Below are 21,524 nucleotides of genomic sequence, written 5' to 3' on the forward strand. Positions count from 1 at the left end.
GTCCTGGTTGTCTCCAAGCTGTAAAAATAGTGTTCGGTAGGAAGGAAATAAGTGCTTGGGAATATTCAGCGACGTTGCGCTTGTTCAACAATTCCCATTTTAATCCTGTAAGATGTTATATGATGCTGATTTTGGGTGCACAAAGTACAGAAGTTCAGAAATTCACTCACAAGTTTACATCATGCTTTAAACTTTGTGTGATGGCACAGCATTTTATCTAATTAACCAGACTTCTATTTTCAGTAAGCCAAGAGTCAGACTGTTATGTATATGTTGACGTTTGTGTCTTTCTGGTTAGTAAAGAAAACAGACTTTTTGTTTGTAAGTCTGTAATATTGACTTGTAAGTTGACACTTTTGTTGTAGCACATTGTGCTGTTGTCCTGGATGACTAGAGATTCAGGATAACTGAACAATATTTGCTGATATGTTAATTACATATTGTCTAGACCAGCTAGTTTGTTGACTTGCAAAACAGTAGGAGAAACTATGCAAATAGATGACCTAATTAAAAAATGCAAGCTAATCTCGTCACCATTCTTACCATTTACCTGTGAATGCTGGCATGAAGGATAGTTAACTATAAAAAAGTTATATGCCTCTGTATCAGGCAAAGAGACAACATTCTTAAGAGGCCCTGGCTGGCTTAAGGGGCCCTGGCTGGAAAAATACAGATCTGCTCCATTGACAAGCAGATATGTAGTCAGTATTTGGACCAACCAGTCACATGAGCCCCATGGATATGTTAAAGAAAGCCAGGGATGGGTCCCACTGGTCACCTCGGCCTCATGAAGAAAATATATATAGATTTTTTTTTTTTGTGAAGCCAGGTTGTGACCCTCCAGTCAACTGGCCTTGTACCTGAATGGACTAATATCTTCCTAAGCTAGTCATTACCTTCTCTGTGTGCATGCCACAGGTGGGGTAGTCGGCCTTGGAAGCTCTAAAGTAACAGCTGCTCTTACCCTGTCGCGTCAGCAAAAGGATGGGACTTTGTAACTTACACCATCTTGGGTATTTTGCTGGGACTCGTCTACATGTGTTTGGTGGTTCAAACAAAGTATTGCCACTGTTTAACCCTCACCCTGTGTTGTCTGAGTATTACGCCCATGGTGAAAGAGTGGGCTCTCTATGGTATGGTCTTTGGTCCATACGGCTTCTCTTCTCCCCCCACCCCACTTCCCCCCCCCATTTCCATCATGGTGGCAAAAGCATTGTGTATCACCAAATTGCTCTTGGATGGTTGGGAGAAGTTCTTCTTGCAGGAGGTTTAGATCCCATTCTTTAATTCATGACAATGTTCTTGGGCAAAATTGTGGGTGAGCTCCTTCATGGATGAAGAGCCCCCACACAACGAATGGTCTCAGGGTGCTTTACTGTTGGGATCACACACCATGGGTAGTGCTCACCTTTTTCTGTTGGGCAATTATTTTGCCAGATGTCCCTGAACAGTCTGAAGGGGGCTTCATCAACAGACTTAACTTTAACCTCAGTCTTCTGCAGTCCACTCCCTGCACAATCTCTCAGTCTGGAGAAAATTAAAAATATTGAATTGCAGAATACTCAGAACTCACTTTTTTTTTTCTTAAGACAAACTGTCATACCAACAGTAAATAATCCTTAGACCCTTCGTGTGGGGGGGTTGCTCTTCATCCAGATGGGTATTAACAGATTGGGTAATGTTCCTACAAAGCCCAACACTGTCCAGTCGAAAACGAACAGCACTTTTTTTTTTTTTTTTGTGAAGCTTCCTCCTTTTGGCAAGGAGAATGGTAACGTCCTATTTATCTTTTATACGTTTTCTTAGAGATGGAACAGGTGAATGTCCACCACAATGGGTGCTGTACACGTGGTGAGCGTTGACATGAATAGAATACCAGCAAGTACAATAAACAAACTGACTGCTATAGAGGACCACATCGATTTGATATTGATAACCTATCCTTTGGTCATAAGTCCAATCCAGACAACCGCTCTAAGGGTTGGATCAGTATTGGTGGCAGCAGCAGTGTTTGAGGCTTTCCTTCAGCGATGAGTTTTTAGGTTGCGTCTATCTTCCATGATCAAAGCCTTCTATCTGATATGCTGAGGTGGGAAGTTCCAGAGGATGGGAGCTTTCTTGTAGACAGTTAGAGAAGGAAAGGAGGTCTTGTGAAGACCAGAGATCATTGTGGGATTTATCAGGGGATTAGGGCAGAAATGTATGGGGGAAGACAGATTATGTAAGGCCTTATAGATCATTCATATAATTAAACTGGATTCACGTAACTGGCAATACCTTCACTATTTTGCTGAGCGGAGAAAGGTGTTTAGGGGAAGGGTGGAGTAATTGGGTTGCAAAGGTAAGAATTGACTGGAGTGGTGCAAGTGGTTTTTTATTTATTTTGGAGGCCACAGAGGATATTGTGGGAGATGAGGGCATGTAATAACATTGACTTGCAGTTGAGGGAAGGATGGGAACTGTTTTGAGTTGTTCTTTGCTAAGTAACGTGAAGGACAGGAGTCGTGGATTACGCCTAGACAGTGGAGTTGAGATATTTAACGATGATGGATCTGGTGGGATCTCTAAGATGAGCTGTTTGGTCCAGACTGTGTTTAGAGATGAACATGGTAGAGGTAGATTCTGGAAGTCGGCAAGGTGCCATCTTGGCCAGGGGTACTGTGGATTGGTGTGTCATCAGCGTGTGTGTGTATATAGTTGGTACTAGAAGCCATGGGACTTTGTTGTCCCATGCTGAAGGTATAGATGGCCAAGAGAAGGGGTACCAGAACAAGAGCCTCTAGGGACCCAGAGGGCAGTATAAAGAGGTGGAATAGGAGATGCTAAATGTGAGATATGAGGATATCCAGGTGAAGGCCAGGTCTGAAAAGCCATTTTCTGGTTTTGCAAACAATACGAGATTCTTCAAGCCACTACCATAACTGAAATTTTAACATCACAAAACGTTATAAAACTGGGGCACTGGTGGGTAACCCATTAGTAAGAACTGCTGACCTGGTGGATATGGTAAACATAAGGCATACATATCGTACACGGACATTTCATACAGTCATGTAGCGCCGTTGCTCCAGGACTGTAGTTCCGTGTCTCCTATAGAGAAGTCATTTATTCCCTTTTGTTAATACTTTTTCTTTTGTTGTTTTTACCTCGTGAACACTTCCTTCATTGTTTTGGTGTCCTAGCCGGGGGGATAATTACATATGACCTACTTCTCTGGAGGAATAAGCCTTGGCGGCATTACGTCCAGATTGTTGGACTAATTGCTAGTGAATTTCTTTTTTTTTTTTTTTATGCAGATTTAACCCCTTTTGTGCCACCCTACTGTGATCTGGTGTCATTAACTATAGTTTGGAAACCTTTGTGTGGCATTGGTGTTACATTTTATCCCCATATTTATGGGATAAATAGCTGCTCCATTCATTCTCTGTGGAACTTATAACCCGGTTACCTTCGACAATATCATGGCTTACTTTCTGATCACGAAGATCTCTGAATATGTATAGTGGAATCCATCCTTTCAAATTTTGGTTCAACTTTTTTTTTTTTTTTCTTTTTTTGTAGATGAATTGGATTACACAGTTAAATTAAAATTCCACTTTTCAAATTGTTGTGATATAGATGGCGACTTGGTCCCAGTTTTTCCCCCTCTTTGCCAATCGGTCTATAGCAACTTCACCAAAGGCTGTGAAATAATTCTGAATCTGTATTTCTAAGTGTAGAACTTTCTCAATTGGTGGTTTTTAGTTTATCCTGCCCTTTCATATAGAGCCCAATTCATCAAGACTAACATTCTTCACAACAGTCTTAATGATCTGTCCTGGAATCGGATGCTGAGGCCACATCTTACTCCAGTACCTGCTGGAGTAAGATTTGTAGTGTCACTGTCGCTCGTCATAGCGCAGCTTCACCAAATAACATTTTGCATCTTTTGGCGTTTTACGCCATTTTCACCAAGCTCCAAGTTGCAATTTAAATTATGCAATTTTTCAAAGATTTTACGTAAAGGCCCTAAATTGGGCCCATAGATGGGGAAACGTCTGTACAACCCGACTGACGTTACTGGCATCTATCAATCCCTGACGGCAGAAGCGAAATGGCACAATTACAAATGTAGACCGGCAACTTTTAACACCTCCCCTGCAATCGCAGCTTGCCGATGGGTTGTGATGGCTGCTAGGGGGCTGGCATGAAGCTCCTCATGGGTGTTAACCTTTTCCTATTTATTGCTGTGTACATAACTAGCAATCAATGTTAGTTTCTCCAAAGTGACAAACTGTAAAAAAAAATTTTTTCGACTTGCAGAATGTTGGAGCTATATACATTTATTTATATTCTTTAAAAAAAAAATTTCAATATTACATTCTAACTTTTTTTTTTTTTTTTTTATAGTATTCCTCATAGGGTTTTTAATTTTTTTTCTTTTATATGGGGTGTATGAAAATATATTGTCAAAGCTAAACAACCAGTAAGAGCGGCGCAATCACACTGTAAAATGCAGGAAATTGTGACTGCGGATAACAATTTGTAAAAACATGATAAAGAATTGACTTTAAAGGCTGCGAGTCAGTCTCTGCCCATAGCTATAATTCACCCTGCGAACAACGCCACAAGAAAAAGGAACCTTATTTCCTTTGTCAAATACACTTTTTTTTTTTTTTTTTTTTCTCTCCTAGTTACGCCTGGCTGAGCCAAAATTCAGGTTGTTCCGTGGCCCAAAGATATTTAGTCTGGGTTCTCCTTTTCCCGGTGACATTGACAGTCAGCACTCTGAGGCTGGGAGGAGTGGGTGCAGCTGTGCAAGGAAAGATAATGGCTCTCTGAGTTTTTTGGCCTACGACTCATTCTCATCTGTCATCTGTGGTTGGAAATGTTATGCAGACTTTTTTTTTTTTTTTTTTTTACTTCCTTTTACAGATGAACCTTTGACACGTTGTACTGCGATGCTTGATCCCTTTTCCAAGAGGCACTATAAAAAAAAAAAATTAAAAAAGTCCCTTTCTGTTAAAATGGTAGTAAAAAATAATATAGAGAATATGAATATATATATATATATATATATATATATATATATATATATATATATATATATATATATATATATATATATATATATATTTATTTTTTTATTCCTGGCCTCAATCACTGAATTTTGAGGACATTGGTCAACAACAAATGATCACTATCCCTTGTATCAGCCAACATCCTGGGCACATGTGCCACTTACCAGGGCCTCAACGTCATGATGTTGAGCTGCCATGCACACAGTGACGTCATGGGGCCTAGTAAATGCTAGACGCAGCCAGAATGCGGGGCCAAGATGCCGCCTGCAGAAGTGAAGTGAACGCCGATCACTGCAGTCAATCGGTGGCCTCTGCGGTCTCGTGCCTTACATTCACAGGTCATGTACAGTGATTGACTGCAGTGGTCATGTGAATAACGGGTCCACAACAGGACTCCTGCAGGAACAGCACTGAGGCTGTAAGGGATAAATAGCTTGTACATAGTGGTGGTTTAGGTTTTGTTTTTTTTCCCCTGATTTACAAGACTTTTTTTTTTTTTCCTTTAGGGACGACCTTACATTTGAAGTGACTTTCAGGGGTCTATATGACAGAAAATACCCACGACTGACACCTTTCTAAAGACTGCACCCCTCAAACTTCTTGAATGTGTTTTTGAGCACCTTATTAACCCTTCAGTTGCTTCACAGGAATCTTATGTGGAAGGAAAAAAAATGTACATTTAACTGTTTTTATATTTTTTCACACGTTTTGCTTTTAGACTTAGCCTTGTAAAATTAAAAAAAATAAATAACCGGAAAAATTGACTCCAAAATTTGTTGTGTAATTTCTCCTGAGCATGCAGATGCTGAATATGTGGGAGGGAAATCCACGGCAGGTCTCGGAAGGGAAGGAGCGCCACTTGACTTTTTGAATGAATGCAAAACTTGCATTTGGAATCTAGACCTCTCAAGGAATGTATTTAATGTGTGGTGTGCACCTTGGCCCCCCCAGGGCCTTCACAGAAGTCTATAATGTAGTGCTTTGAAAAGTATATAAAACTTTTCCGACATTATTTTAGCCCTTTATTTTTCACATGGGTAACATTAGAAATTGGAACCCAAAATTTGTTGTGCAATTTCTCCTGAGTACAGATGCCCCATATGTGGGGTATATATAATTTTGAATAACAGCGAGTTCAGATTTTGCAGGTCTAGTTTGAGGGTGCCATGTCACACTGGCAGAGCCTCTGAGGTGCCAGAAAAGTACTGCTTGGCCATATAGCAAGACTCTGGAGGGACAGAGCGCTGTTGACCTCCTGGAGCACATTTTCCTAGAATAGTTTGCTGACTCAATATACAGAGCGCCTATGTGCTGGGGCAGAATTCCCCCCCCCCCCCCAAGTGACCCTCATTTTGGGAATTAATTTAGGTGTAGTGATTTTTACTTCATGGGAGTTATCCAGAAACAAGCAGCAGTGGAAAATTTGTTAACTGTTGTAGTGACCAGTACGTTGTAGTGACCAGTACGTTGTAGTGACCAGTACGTTGTAGTGACCAGTACGTTGTAGTGACCAGTACGTTGTAGTGACCAGTACGTTGTAGTGACCAGTACGTTGTAGTGACCAGTACGTTGTAGTGACCAGTACGTTGTAGTGACCAGTACGTTGTAGTGACCAGTACGTTGTAGTGACCAGTACGTTGTAGTGACCAGTACGTTGTAGTGACCAGTACGTTGTAGTGACCAGTACGTTGTAGTGACCAGTACGTTGTAGTGACCAGTACGTTGTAGTGACCAGTACGTTGTAGTGACCAGTACGTTGTAGTGACCAGTACGTTGTAGTGACCAGTACGTTGTAGTGACCAGTACGTTGTAGTGACCGCCTGTGTAGCTGTAAATTAGGTGAGCTCTTGTCTCTACAGAAATGCTAAACATTTGGATGCAACTGCAGAATTTGATGAATTTGTTTTGGGGGTGCGAGGAGCAATTTAGCTTTTCTAGAGCCTTTGTACAAGTGATGTGAAAGTCACCCATACTTCTGTTAACAGGTGATGGAGCTGAGTGGGGACTTTTATATTTTTTTAAATTTTTTTTTTATGGAGTTGGAGCTTTTTGTTTGGAACCTTTTACACAACATTTGGAATCACATTTATTCAGTGCTCCATGGTGAGCACTTTTGGGGTTTCCATTTAAATCTGAGTGACATGATTCAGATGAAAGCCCTAAGGAAGCCACTCGCTAGAATGAGGCAGCAGAGTTAACCCTGGACTACGTCTGGCCTCTGCTCAGCGTTGTCCCCCCCCCCCCCACATAGGGGTCATGGGCAGCCAGATGTTGTCCACAGTGCCTCAATCTGCCTCATTACGGGGACTCTTCTGCCAGGGGTTCCATCTGAATCGCATATTTCAGATAATAAGGAATCCCTGGTGTATGTGCTCAGTGTATAGTGCAGGATAAATGAGAGCAGAGTCTAACTGCAGTATTTGGGTGGCAAAATGAACAAATAAACAGCAGGCTAAGATTTGGTTTCTCTTATTTTTTTTCTTTTTTTTTTTTAAATGCTGTTTCTTTGGTATAGGTGACTAGTCAACTTTATTCTTCGGGTCAGTGCGACCACAGGGATACCATGTTGACCTTTTATATTTGTACCATCTTAAGGCACATGACAGGATTTTTTTTTTGTGGTGTTCACTAAAAAATTTAGAAAGTAAAATATTTAATATTTCTTTTTTACTTTGTCCAACTTTGGGACTATAACTTTTTTTTTTTTTCAGGCTGATCCCTTGTAAAACCTAAAAAATTCAGGAGCATCCCTATACTTACAAACGGTAAGTGCTGCACTGACAAACTTGCTGCATCATTATCTGAGCTTGATGTAGCAAGTTTGGTAGCACTGGTGTAGTCATGACTACATCTGGTCACCATGGCAATGATCGGCCCCTCGTGACGACGTTTTGGGGGCACCAATTGGCAAGCCGAAGGAACGCCCTCTGCATGCTTGTAAATGCTGGCTCCTCTGCCTATCCAAAGATGAAAAATACTTGCCTCCCGGACAGGCCCCCTTCATCAGATCAGAGCGCTCTTCCCCTGCAGTCTATTAGAGGCTGCTTCAGTATTCCGTCAGTCCATAGACCCAGGGCTCCGATCAGAGGAGATTCTGTAAAAAATAAGCAGTGTAAACCCTGCCTGAGACATCTCGCTGCTCCCACGTTCGGTCTTCTCACTGATCCTAGTTTAATTTTGACCTTTTTGCCTGGTCTGGCTATTTTAGTCTTCTAATATGTCCCATTGTTCTGTGGGTGGCAAAGAACCTGGCATTCGGCAGCTCACAGGGGAGATTAGGCTGGGACTGTAGTTGGGACAACCTGGGACTGTAGTTGGGACAACCTTCTTCTGATGTGTATGGGGTCCTTTACACATTAGACTAATGTCGTCCGAACTTGTTGAAAACGAGGCGTCTTGACAGACTAATATTTTATAGGAGCTCAGGCCAACTGATCGTCAATGTCATTCAGGCATGTCGGATTTTGGACTGCCGATCACTTTCTCCCAGAGATGAGCCACTACCAGGTATGTCAGTGGCTTTTTCTTAGAGCATACAGGCATCGACCGCCAAATGACCACTTCTGTGTCACTTGGCTGTCTAATATGTAAGTAGACTACTAGCTTGCAGGAGGCGGCACCAGTCGGCATAGGTTACTCAACAGTAGTGTTCGGTGCCTTAATGGAGTGTTTTGGAATTCCAGCGGTTGCCAAGACCTGATGCTGGCTGCCGATTCTAGCTCAACAGTGATGGTGTCTGAGTAAATGCTGCTTGGTGGACTGTCTTGTGTTTTAACAGGGTTCAATGTGTTCATGTGTCTGAGCTAAAAGATCCTCAAGGCAAGAGTTTGGTCAAGGAGACCCTGTAGGCACACAAGTGACTTGAGGGAGGTCTACTCTGCAAGTTTATTTGGAATGTAGACCTTTAGCCCTGCAAAGCTGTGGTGAGGTTATTGTGTGAGAACTTCAGAGGCAAGTAGGGAATTGACCTGGACATAACAAGATATTGGCAACTGTGGTCTGAGTGTTAGTCCCATGAGCAAGTGCGCTGGCAAAGTATGGTGGTGTGAGCAGAAGTGCTCCCTGTAGGAGAAAGTGGGATTAAAGCAGTAACTTTCCACCTTCAGTCAGTGAAGGTGGAACTGGTACAAGGTTAAGTCGGTTGAGCAATGTGCACACTTTATTACGTTCTCAACCATGGGTTTTTAGGCGAGATCATTGGTGGTGGGAACTACTCATCCTTAGTTCTGAACCAGGAGCCCTGCAGCCCTTTGAGCAGTGGAGGTCCAAACGTGGGGTGTGTTTTTTTTTTTTTTTTTTTTTTGTAGTAGGCAGTCATTCATAGTTACCCATTTCCCGTTGAGCATTGATCACCAATCAGGATAAGTGATAATTTGGTTAGGGGTCTCAGGGTAGGCAAAATCGGTCGCCAGAAGACTGGTTCTTGAATGGCACAATGGGCCTATTCTGTTTGATCTGTGCGCGGCTGGCAGAGAAGCCTTTCTTATAATCAGTGGAGATCATATTGGCCAAACAGTCTGGTCTCAACCGATCTACTAGTTATCAACTGTCCTGTAGCTGGAATGCCCCATAAGTTCCATACAACTTTTTTTTGAGTATAAATAAGCAAGGAAAATTCACTGAAGAATGACGCTGAGATGTCACCGTTCCTCCTGCTCTCCAGCACTTCTGTAGCACCACAGAACATATCAGAGTATATTGTCCTAAATGACACTATGCGGGGAACAACAAAGGCGCAAAAAGTTAATTTGCACAACGGACCAGCCTCAACTGCAAGTGTCCGCTACATTAATTTTACAGCAGCCCCTCCTTGTGAGTTCTGCTAGTCTCCTCTAAGGCTACTTTCACACTGGCATCGGGCTCGGTCCGTTGCAGTGCGTCGGGCCGAGGCCACCGACGCTAGCGCTGTCTCCGCCGCACAACGGGTGCAGCGGATGCATTTTTCCAGCGCATCCGCTGCCCCATTGTGAGGTGCGGGGAGGTGGGGGCCGAGTTCCGGCCGCGCATGCGCGGTCGGAAAAAGCGGACCGTCGGGAGCAAAAAACGTTACATGTAGCGTTTTTGCTCCCGACGGTCCGCCACTGCACGACGCATCCGTCGCACGACGGGTGCGACGTGTGGCAATCGTCACAATGCGTCGCTTAATGTTAATCAATGGTGAAAAAACGCATCCTGCAAACACTTTTGCAGGATGCGTTTTTTCGGCAAAACGACGCATTGTGACGGAATGCAGTTAACGCTAGTGTGAAAGTAGCCTAAGATGCTCCAAAGGGCCTTGTGTGGATGGCGGTCAGAAATGTTTCTTCTCCAGGAGAAGGAGCTCTGCCAAATTGTGATTCCAGCTAGATCTTCTAATGCAATGAGAAAAATATTTGCACTTTCCGAAAGTTCCCGCTTATTGCTAATCTGGCTTTATGAATGTCTACTGATCTTTAGGAAACTAATATTTGCTGAAATTATAAATTCTTAGTATTGTATGTGACATCAGCTCCCCTTTAAGAGAATTAAGGCTGGGTCCCGGGCTTACCAAGTCAACTCGTGTCATCTCTACATGTCAATCTCATTAGCGTCTCCTCATCAATTGCTGCCCTCGAGGCATAGATCTGAAATTGGCTGGTTTTGGAGGGTCAAACTGGTCCATTGCTGGGAATTGTAGTTTCAAATAATCTTGGAAGTCTACAGGGAGTTCACTTGTATGAACTGGTGAGCTCAACAATTAAGGACTTGTCATGGCTGTACACAGATTAACGGTTTATGGGGGCATGATGGGACACTGTATTGGGGAGCATGGCCGTTCTTGTGTAACGTTGTAAAGTATGACTTGCATGGTTGCATTGTATGGAAGTATTTAATAACTGGTGATGTTTGTGGGTGATCGGCTTTCTTCAGGTCTTGTCAAGTTTCCTTCTTTGGCTCCGTGCGTATGGCCAGACCTTCCTTGGGATAGGCCACCGATGTTTGACCGTGGTGGTGGAGGGGTGCCCTTCTTGTGATCTTCTTGAACAGATTGTGGGGTACAGATTAGGTCTTAAGATCTATCTTCTCAACTGGTCATAACATTATGGGAAAATTACCCATTTTAATAATTTATATGGGAGCCCAAAACCCTGAGAAACTGGCTCCTTCATAGTCCAGAATTTGAATAATCGCTGCCCTGTCCATGATTGTCAGCATATTGTATTGTAATTAATGTGTATAATGTATGTATTTGTAACATATTAAAGGGGGTTCTCCAGATCTCAAACATTGTCGGCCTGTCCTAAGGATTTCTTGTCTTTTGTTTTTAGCATTAGACTATGGGACGCTGAGGGATGTTCTTGGTTTGGACCCCTTGAGAAAGGCTTGTAAGTATGATATACCCTCTGTATATTTTCTGTGACGCTAGGAGGTATCATTATTTATGTGCGTTATTAGGTTTCAAAATATGCAAAGCTGTGCACAAATATACGGTGCCGTCCTTGTAGAGATGAAAGACGTTCTGGCTCTACTTTACCATCAATAATGCATCGCTTCTTATCCTGACCATTAATTTCACCTGGATGCTGGAGCATTATTTATCTGGGCTGTAAATGTGTGGCGTAGAGAACAAAATGCTTTTTTTTCTTTTATTTATTTATTTTTTTGGTGACGGTTTTTGAGATCCTCAAAGGTCAAAAGCATGCTAGATTTATTTTGGTATCGGTATTAAATAAGTGGTTTTTCTCCAACCAGGTGTAGCTTGTTCATAAGATAAGGTCTAAGTTCCCCCACAGGGCCTAGCAGCTCGGGCTTTAGATGCTCCACTCATCACACAAATGTGTTAGGATGGTGTCATTTAGGCTTTTATGTCATGTTGGGACACCAAGATGGATTTCATTGACTCCCACCCAGTATAGTCCAGAAATGAGGATCTTTTTTTTCTTTTTTTTTTGTTTACTTTGTGGTTTGAGCAAGGATGGACGATGGCATGACTTCCAGGAACCTCCGTAAAAGCATGTAGATGGACTTTCTTATGAAACACCATCCCAATATTCGTTTGAGGTGTTATGGACATTACTTTTCTGACACGATCTAATTGATATTGGTGTAGAGCGGGGCAATGAGATGGGATGTCCTAGTCTTGGGTCTCCATTAGGAATGAGTAGAGTCTTAGTTTGGTGTTTGAAACTTATGTATTTTTATTGTTAGATTTGCTTTAGATTTATATTTAATTTAAAAAAATTATATTTTTTTCCTGGGGTAAAAAATATCTGGCTCTTCAACTGAAAATAGTTATTCCACCTGTTAAAGAACCTATATCACAAAGAGAACTGCAGCTCCGAATTCCTTCAGTGTAGACTTTGGGCCCCACAAGGTTTTGGGGTTGGAGCCTCTATTTTATTTATTTATTTTTTCTTCTCTTATCCCTATAACTTGTATAAAAGCCATCATAAGGAAAATTAGATGGCGACTGTAGACTAATGCGTGTTAATCCGCACACTGGCAAGTGGCCGGCGTCCTGGATCGATCTCCTCTTGTGTGGCTGTTGGATGTGCTGTAATACTACGCCGATCAATTCTTTTCTTGAAGGTGACAGGAATGTAATTTACGCGGCCTCCGTGATAAAATGGCCTTTTAAGAGGAAGAATATTTTTCTCCGTGCTCAAACCTGGGTATAAGTACTAGGTACGAGGCTGACGTGTCCACCTTGGCAAACAATTGCTCTGTCGATACACATTCTCCTCGACCACAAATTGCCTCTGTAGCGGAGCTGTAATTGTTGGTGAAGATGTAAGGTCGGATCTACTGGACGTATTAAGGATGCGATGTCTGCATCGCTCTACAAAGATGAAACTGGGCCCCCGTTATGGTGCCGGACTTTGATTCTTCATTCTTTTCTAGGACTTTCGGATACTCCAGAACAAAGCAGGGATGACGGGTGATCAGAGGACTGGAACTCCAGGTCCTTATCTACAATGTCATCATCTAACACTGCTGCTATATTGATCCTGAACATCAGATTGTAATATTTCTTCTTGCCCTGATACAATTATGGCTGCCGAAAGCAAATTTTGTGTTTAGTTTGTGGTCAAACACCACTGACTGATTCCTGTATCCAGCAGAATAATGAATACAGCTCTGGAGTATAAAACAATGCTGATCCTGAGTTACAGCCGAAGATGCGTTACATGTTCTGTAATGCCTTTGAGCTGCACACAGTAAATACAGTAATGTATGTATAACTTTGATTTCACCAGCAGACAGAGTTCAGCTCTGGAGTATAAGTATACATATCTTGTTGTGTAATGACCCAGTTACAGAGATGCACACACTACATACAGTAATGCATCTTCAGCTGTAAAACGAGATCAGTTTGTTTTATACTTCAGAGCTGCATTTGTAATTTTGTTTGAGTCAAATACTGGATAGAACTCCAAAAAAGCATATGTAATGTATGTACACAGTGACTGCACCAGCAGAATAGTGAGTGCAGCCCTGGGGTATAATACAGGATGTAACTCGGGATCAGTTATGTAATGTATGTACACAGTGACTGCACCAGCAGAATAGTGAGTGCAGCTCTGGGGTATAATACAGGATGTAACTCGGGATCAGTTATGTAATGTATGTACACAGGGACTGCACCAGCAGAATAGTGAGTGCAGCTCTGGGGTATAATACAGGATGTAACTCAGGATCAGTAATGTAATGTATGTACACAGGGACTGCACCAGCAGAATAGTGAGTGCAGCTCTGGGGTATAATACAGGATGTAACTCAGGATCAGTAATGTAATGTATGTACACAGTGACTGCACCAGCAGAATAGTGAGTGCAGCTCTGGAGTATAATACAGGAAGTAACTCAGGATCAGTAATGTAATGTATGTACACAGTGACTGCACCAGCAGAATAGTGAGTGCAGCTCTGGAGTATAATACAGGAAGTAACTCAGGATCAGTAATGTAATGTATGTACACAGTGACTGCACCAGCAGAATAGTGAGTGCAGCTCTGGAGTATAATACAGGAAGTAACTCAGGATCAGTAATGTAATGTATGTACACAGTGACTGCACCAGCAGAATAGTGAGTGCAGCTCTGGAGTATAATACAGGATGTAACTCAGGATCAGTAATGTATGTACACAGTGACTGCACCAGCAGAATAGTGAGTGCAGCTCTGGGGTATAATACAGAAAGTAACTCAGGATCAGTAATGTAATGTATGTGCACAGTGACTGCACCAGCAGGATAGTGGGTGCAGCTCTGCTCAGCTGCTACTCACTGTGTTGATTGTGGGTGCGGTCGCTGCTGAACCTGCAGTGTGCTCCTGAGCTCCTGGGAACCACCACCTCTCCACCCGGGGACCTGCTCTCTCTCTTACCCAGGGAGTGAGTGGGTTTCCTGGGATGAATGAGGGGGCCAAGTCCCAGGCTTCTGCTTCCCGGACCAGGCTGGCGGGGGGCAGAAAGAACCAGCAACCAGCCTGCACATCAGAAGATTCGGGGGTGAGACGCTCCACCAGGAGTCGCAGCAATGTGGCTCCTACTCCCCCCAGGTCTGCAGAGACCCAGAGAAGCCGCAAGGCTTCCATGGAGGAGAAGCTTGCTAGCGTGCAGGATGACGGCCCTTCCGGAGGAAAGCTGAGTGCTCACGGAGGTGAGGCCGACCTCACTGAGGGTTGGGCGCTGCAGAGACCCCGGGAGTCTGTGTCCACCTATGCCTCCCGGGTCATGAGCCACCTTCGTGAGTATGAAGAAGCAAGCAATAGATTGAGAAGGCTCCGGGAGGAGCTGCGCTGCACAAGCGCAAAAGCTGCAGGCGCCTCCAGACCCAGGAAGACGCAATTCCAGGCGGAGGTAAAGAGGCTGAAGCTTGAAATTAATGACCTGGAGGTAAGAAAAGCCTTTATCCAAGAAAAAAGTGGACCATTTAAAGAAAAATTGCAAAATGAAGACCGATTTAGAGAAATGGCTGATAACAGAGAGCAAAGGCAGATAGGGCTGCAGCCTGGGAGCCAGGTGGATGATGATGATGATGATAAGGAGGAGGAGGATGACCAGCAGAAAACCCCACCTGGCAGCCTGCTTAGTCACTCACAGGCCACGTGCAGCGAGCTCCCTGCTGGACAGGCGACAATGACATCTCGTCGCAGTTCTGCTGGCTCTGGGGAGGACAGTGACATCGGCCAGGGAGGGGCGCTAATGGCAGAGATCAAGCTCCTGGAGTCCCCAGTGTGCCTTCAGAACTTCCATCTTGGTGATGATTTGCCAGAGGAGGCACCTGGGGGCCAGAAAAAAAAGGTGAAGATCAAACCTAAGCTGCAGGAAGCGGTAAGCTATGTATATGCCCCCCTCCCTGTACCCCCTGAGTCGGCTGCAGGGTCAGCTCGCTGTATAAGCCCCGTTGCCCAGCCCAGCCCGGGTTCTGCTGTGGATCCGGTGCAAAGGCGCGGGGAGACTACAAAGCAATGTAGTGAGGCGCAGAGCTCCGTCTCTGCTTGTAGTAGCAGGGACGTAGCAGCAGGTGCATCAGCCGAGAGGCTGGACAGTGAGGGCGGCCCGGCGGCGGGCGAAAAATCAGGCCACGATACTGTGGTGCGCTCCCCAGTGGGAGGGGGGAGCAGCCCGGTGTCAGGGGCAGCTCCGGTAGCCTCGGTGCCCCTGAATGCTGTTGCCGCTGATCACTTAGTTGAGAAGCGGCGGCAGTGTGAGGGGGTTACCGGGGCAGGGCGTTCCGGTCCTCCCACCAAAGTCCTGTTCTGTGTTGGCGCCGCTGGTCAACAAGATCCTGATGCTAAGGATCAGCGGTGCCTCACAGCAGCTAAAGATCAGCGGCGCCTGGTAGCAACCATGAAGCAGCGGAAAATATCAACTGATGATGCGGAGGGCACACATAAAACCAGGGGTGAGGTCACCTCCAGTTCTGTGGAGGAGACTCAGCCCCTTGTGCCTGATGATGCGGAGGCCAAAATGTCGCCCCCTGTTGTCACTGGTCCAGCAGGAGTGAATGTGGTGGTGGGTATGGATGAGGAAAACTCTTTGTCTAGTGGTGTGGTTGCTGGTTTGGTGGAGGGTGAGGAGGTTATGGAGGTGGGTAATGGTGATACTGTTGGTGTGGATGTGGTCACTGGTCCGGTTGCCCCCCGGTGGTGGCAGCACCTGTCAGGAGTTATGCCGCTGTCACCTCCGGGGGAAATAGGGCGTCCTCCTCGTCTCTGGGCTCTGGGGACGGCATGTTGCAACGGCGTCTCCTGGAGGCTCTAAAGAAGGGAGAGAGATCACTAATGGTAGAGGGTCGAGAGGTTGATCTATCCTTCTGGATAGAGAGGCATGGCCTCGGGGCCTTCCGAGAGCAAAGAGGGGGGGATACAGTGTGGTCCCTCCCAACAGCCGGGCCGGGTAGTGTGCGTAGGAATGTGGTCCGTCTTCGGTGGAGGGGCAGTGATGCGTGTCCTCCAAGGTCGAAGGTTGTGGAGCTCCTGCTGAGGATGGGCTTCAAGGCGATTGACATCTACGCCTTGATACATCCCTATTCCACACCTGAGTTTGATGTCAGCTTTGTTCGGCCGGAGGGGCTTGAACTTTTCTGGTCGAACTATGAGTTGGCAAAAAATGAGCCTGGCTGGCGAGACTTTGCCGTTCAGGCGGTGTCTCGCCAAAATCAAGTCAAAGTGACCGTGATGACATGTAACGAGTCGCTTTCTTGTTATGACATCATGACGTGGCTTGGCCGGTATGGAGAGGTAGTGGAGATGCCAAAGAAAAACCGTGACGAGTTTGGTATCTGGTCAGGGGCCTGGACGTTTATGGTAAAACTTAAGCGTTCAGGTGGTACGGTTGCCCACATACCATCATCTGCCTTCCTGGGTAGGGATCGTATCCTGGTCTTCTACCAGGGGCAACCGAAGCTCTGTCACAAGTGCGGCGACCCCACACACTTCAGCGCAAACTGCACTGTGCAGAAGTGTGCATTGTGTGGGGATGTCGGCCATCTTGCTGCATCTTGTGTGGATATTAGGTGCCACCTGTGTGGTGAGTTAGGTCACCCATTCAGCCGTTGTCCTCGCTCCTTCGCTAACGCAGTCGTGACCCCGGTGGGAGAAAGCCGTGAGGCTGATTCTGCTGGGGAAGGGACTAGCAAGGGTGAGGGAGCTGAGGGGCCAAGGAAGAAAAGCAATAAAAAGACGCCTGCCCAGCTAAGGCGTCTAGACAAGCGCAGACAGGATAGGGAGCTGGGCGAGCCTCGGGCTACTGGGGCGGCCCCTGTCCTGGATGCCAGTCTTGCTGCTGAGGCCCCAAGGGATGATGAGTTGGATGAGGAGGTCAGGAGGATCCACAGGGAGGAGAGTGCCACTGCCTCAGAGTCCTCCCATTATGAAAGTATGGATGAGGATAATAGGCAGTGGCTAGAGGACAAGCGTAAGCTCGGCACCAAAAAGAAGAGAAAGAAGGGAGATAAAAAATCTTCTCTCACTCTGACCAAGGTACCTAAGGAAGGAAAAACCGACTCCCCTCTGGTTGGTCTTTCTAACCGGTTCCAAGCCCTTGAAAACATCTCTTCCTCTGAGGAGGAAGCTGAGGGTGAGGTTCTGGCTTCGGCGGGGCTCACAGGGGGCGCCGAGTCTCCTCCTTCTGGGAACGTAAGATCCTTGGAGGGAGGGACTGGCCCAGAGTCCGGAGACGAGGACGAAAAAAATAAAAAACGCGTGGAAATGGATACCTCCATGTCATTAAAGAGGGGGAAGGATTCCTCCTCTGAGGCAGAGGATAAGGGTAGTGGGAAAAAGAAAGCCATCTAACTCAATCACCAATGATGGCGGAACCCACTCCGTTGACGCTGGCGTCCATTAATGTCGCCAGCATAAAGTCAAATACAGCTAGATTTGCGGCCTTTGATTTTCTAAGCCGGGTTGAAGCTGACATTTTCTTTTCGCAAGAGACCAGGCTGCCAAACATGGCAGATGTGTTTAAAGCTAAGAGGTAGTGGAGACTCGGGCCCTCCTATTGGTCTCTTGCGGCCGAGCCGTATAGCGGAGTGGCGGTCCTTTTTACCGCACCGGTGGAATGCCGACGGGTTATTGAGTTAGAAATGGGGAGGTGCCTGATCTTAATGTCCTCATGAAGGGACAAGAGCTCCGGCTCATCAACATCTATGGTCCCCAATCTAAGTGGGACCGGAAGTGTCTCTTTATGAGGATCAAGCCCTACCTTTTTACAAGTTGGCAGGTTGTCTTTGGAGGGGACTTCAATGCTGTCACGAGGCCCCGAGATAGAGGAGGTTCCAGAGACAAGCTGACTTATGATAGCGTTGCCCTTAATAGTATAGCTAGTGAGGCTCGCCTGGTGGATGTCCACATTCGGCACACCCCAGGCCACGAGGGGTTCACCTATCATAGAGGTAACTGTAGGTCCAGAATAGATAGGTTTTATTTAAAGGAGGAAGCTGTCTCTTCAGCAGTGTCTGTTGTTGAGGTGGAGTTCTCCGACCACTGTTTAATTTTGTTTTCTCTGAATGTTACAGAGACCCTCCGGATGGTAAGAGGCTTTTGGAGGCTCAATTCGTCTGTTGGAAGAAGCGGAGATAAGACAGTCCTTTGAGGATTTTCTTCAGAGCCAGGTACCCTTACTGGATCTTTGTAGTAGTAGGTCAGAGTGGTGGGAGATGTTCAAGGAAAGGGTGGCGAGATTCTTCCGCCAGCTCTCGAGCCTCAGGAGTCTGAGCAGGTACCGCCTGTATCAGGGTCTGAGGAGGAAACTCGAGCATCTTGTCTCAACTGGAGGTAGCCGCGAGGAGATCTCCAGAGTGAAATCTTTGCTTATGAGGTGTCAGTACGATAGATACGCATCTTTGGTTTTTGAGAGGGATTACGGGAAGTACCGCTCGCCCGACCCTTACAGAAACTGCAAGATGTCATTGAATAGTAAAGTGGTTACAGGACTGGTCGACACTACGGGGTCCCTGAGGCGATCCAGATCAGGGATCCTGGAGGTTGTCAGATCCTTCTACTCGCACCTCTTGGGGAAGAGGGATCTTGATTGGGATGAGATGTCGGCTTTCCTGGCAGAAGCTGTCCCCGAACCAGGGGTAGACCCCTCTCTTGACGTTTTGACAGAAATGATCAGGGAAGAGGAAGTTCAGTTGGCGATTGAAGGGCTTGCTCCCAAAAAATCGCCTGGTCCAGATGGCTTAACATCTGAATTCTATAAGACCTTTAAGGACGTTTTGGTTCCCCTCTTGACTGAGGTATTCAATGAGTGTCTTTCCTCGGGCACTCTGCCGAAGTCAATGAGGAGGTCTGCTCTGATCATCTTGTCAAAGGGTAAGGACCCGTCTTGCATTGAGAATTGGCGTCCCATAGCGCTTCTCAATGCAGACAGGAAGGTTCTGGCAAAGGTGCTGTTTAATCGGCTGGTGAAATTTGCACCCCGACTCCTTTCGGGGGCCCAGCATTGCTCTGTTCCAGGCCGCAGCACATTTAGTGCTGTGCTCTGTGTCCGGGAGGCAGTGGAGCAGGGTAGGGCTGGTCACTGGAAGGGGTACATGCTGTCACTGGACCAGGCAAAAGCGTTTGATCGGGTTAATCACGAGTACCTCTGGTCCGTCCTTCTGAGATATGGCCTGCCGGGGGGTTTGTTGATTGGCTTAAGACCTTGTACAGTGGGGCAGAGAGTTTCCCGCTTGTGAATGGTTGGATTGGTAGCTCTTTTGAGGTTGGGTCCGGTGTTCGCCAGGGTTGTCCCTTGAGCCCGCTGCTGTACGTGTTTGCGATTGACCCTCTTCTTAGGAGGGTGGAGCGTGGACCGTTGGCCGGGATCGGGATGGATCAGGCAGCACCGGAAGCCACTCTGAGGGTGGTGGCGTATGCCGATGATGTCACCGTGTTTGTTTCCTCTCACGAGGAGGCAGGGTGGCTGATGTCAGAGGTAGATCGCTACTCGGAGGCATCCGGGTCCAAGATCAATCGGGATAAGTGTGAGAGTCTCTGGCTGGGAGGAGGAGATCCTGGTTTTGAGCTCCCGGACACCCTTCCAGGACCCAAAGTCTCTGCAAAAGTCCTTGGCATGGAATTTGGCCAGGGGGATTACCCCAAACAAAATTGGGACAGCAGGCTAGAGATCGCCACTCAGAAGGTGAACCAATGGAAGGGTTGGTCTTTGACCCTAAGGGAAAGGGTAAACCTGAGCAAAACTTACCTGCTCCCTTTACTGATTTATCTGGGCAGTGTGTGCATCTTGCCGGAATCTCTCTGGACTCGGGTCTACAGTTTGTTCTTCCAACTGTTATGGGGGAATAGACTGAACCTGGTCAAGAGGGAGGTTACTTACCGTACGAGGAGACTAGGAGGGTTGGGTATGGTCAACCCTGTGGTATTCCTTGTGGATACCTTCATTAAGATCAATATCGCAAACCTCTGGAAAGAGAGGGCTCCTCCGTGGGTATTCTCCTGTAGGGGATGGTTTCAGCCTTTCTTCCAGGAATGGGAGACAGGAGGGCAAGTGAAGGATCTTCGCACACCGCATGGACATCTTCCGGCTTACGCTACCTTGGCTCTGAAGGTAATTCGTCGGTGGGGTCTGGGAATGTGGGAGATCAGGACTCTGCCAAGGAAACTACTTGACAGTAGGGTTCTGTTGACCCATTTCCAGAGGCCTCTGGCGCTCAGGGACTGCCCAAGTCGGGATCTTGGGGTGGGTTTGCATCTTTTGAATTCTATAAGGATCCCCTCGAAGTTTTGGGACTTGGCTTGGCGCTGCTTCCATGGGAAACTGTGTGTGAGGGACAATCTGAAGTGTAGGAGCTCTGAGGACAGGAATTGTCCTCGGGAGCATTGTGGTACCTTTCTGGAAAGCATGGACAACTTCCTGCTTCATTGTCCCTTCAACACAGAGGTGTACAACAGGGTGGGTGCCTTCATTGGCTGGTCTCGGCTGGCCGGTCTCTCCTATGCAGAATGGGCCTATGGAGCTTTCGGAGACCTGGGTGGTCGGGACCGCTGCACCTTATTTCTAGTTAGCGCAGTGGTTAGGTATCACACGTGGAACGCACAGTGCTTAGTATCGACGCAACGAAAAATCCTCCCAGTGGACGATGTGTTTAGGACCATACTCGGTGACCTGGTGAAGGTGCGCTCTCTGGAGTATGGGAGACTGGGCGCACGGAGGGCCACGCTCCTCTGGAGGGGCTTTTCTTTTAGTGTGCCCTAGTCTGGTCATCTCCTTTCCTGGTGGTGGGCTGCTGCTGACACTGTAGATTTTTGTTTTGTTTGATCATTATACAGTGATGTAGGGCTGCAGGCGCCGAACTTGGGCTTCGTGTTTTGTAATTATTGTGGTGTGTGCTGCTGTATATAGTGTATATATTGTATATAGGGATATAGAATTGGGTGTAGGTATTAGGTTGGGTGGTGGGAAAAGGGGGGAGGTGGGATTATCTTGTGGGACTATGGGACACTGGGTTGTTTGGGTGAAAAACTGGCACTGCCTGATCTGGCCTATGGACGTTGG

The 21,524-nt window shown here is 46.2% G+C and overlaps 1 protein-coding gene across 8 annotated transcripts in view; it reads left to right on the forward strand.

Annotated features, from left to right (window-relative positions):
• Positions 1-21,524, forward strand: part of CTBP1 (C-terminal binding protein 1) — a 571,211-nt gene that overhangs the window by 434,588 nt on the left and 115,099 nt on the right. For 3 of the 8 annotated variants that reach the window (XM_077280210.1, XM_077280211.1, XM_077280216.1), the window contains one exon: positions 11,348-11,404. The exons of the other annotated variants lie outside the window; for them this stretch is intronic. In XM_077280210.1, the coding sequence (XP_077136325.1) occupies positions 11,348-11,404 (57 nt within the window). The remainder of the gene's footprint in view (positions 1-11,347; positions 11,405-21,524) is intronic. 8 annotated transcript variants of the gene reach the window in all.

This window comes from Ranitomeya variabilis, chromosome 1 (assembly GCF_051348905.1).
Source record: "Ranitomeya variabilis isolate aRanVar5 chromosome 1, aRanVar5.hap1, whole genome shotgun sequence".
NCBI classification, from domain to species: Eukaryota; Metazoa; Chordata; class Amphibia; order Anura; family Dendrobatidae; genus Ranitomeya; species Ranitomeya variabilis.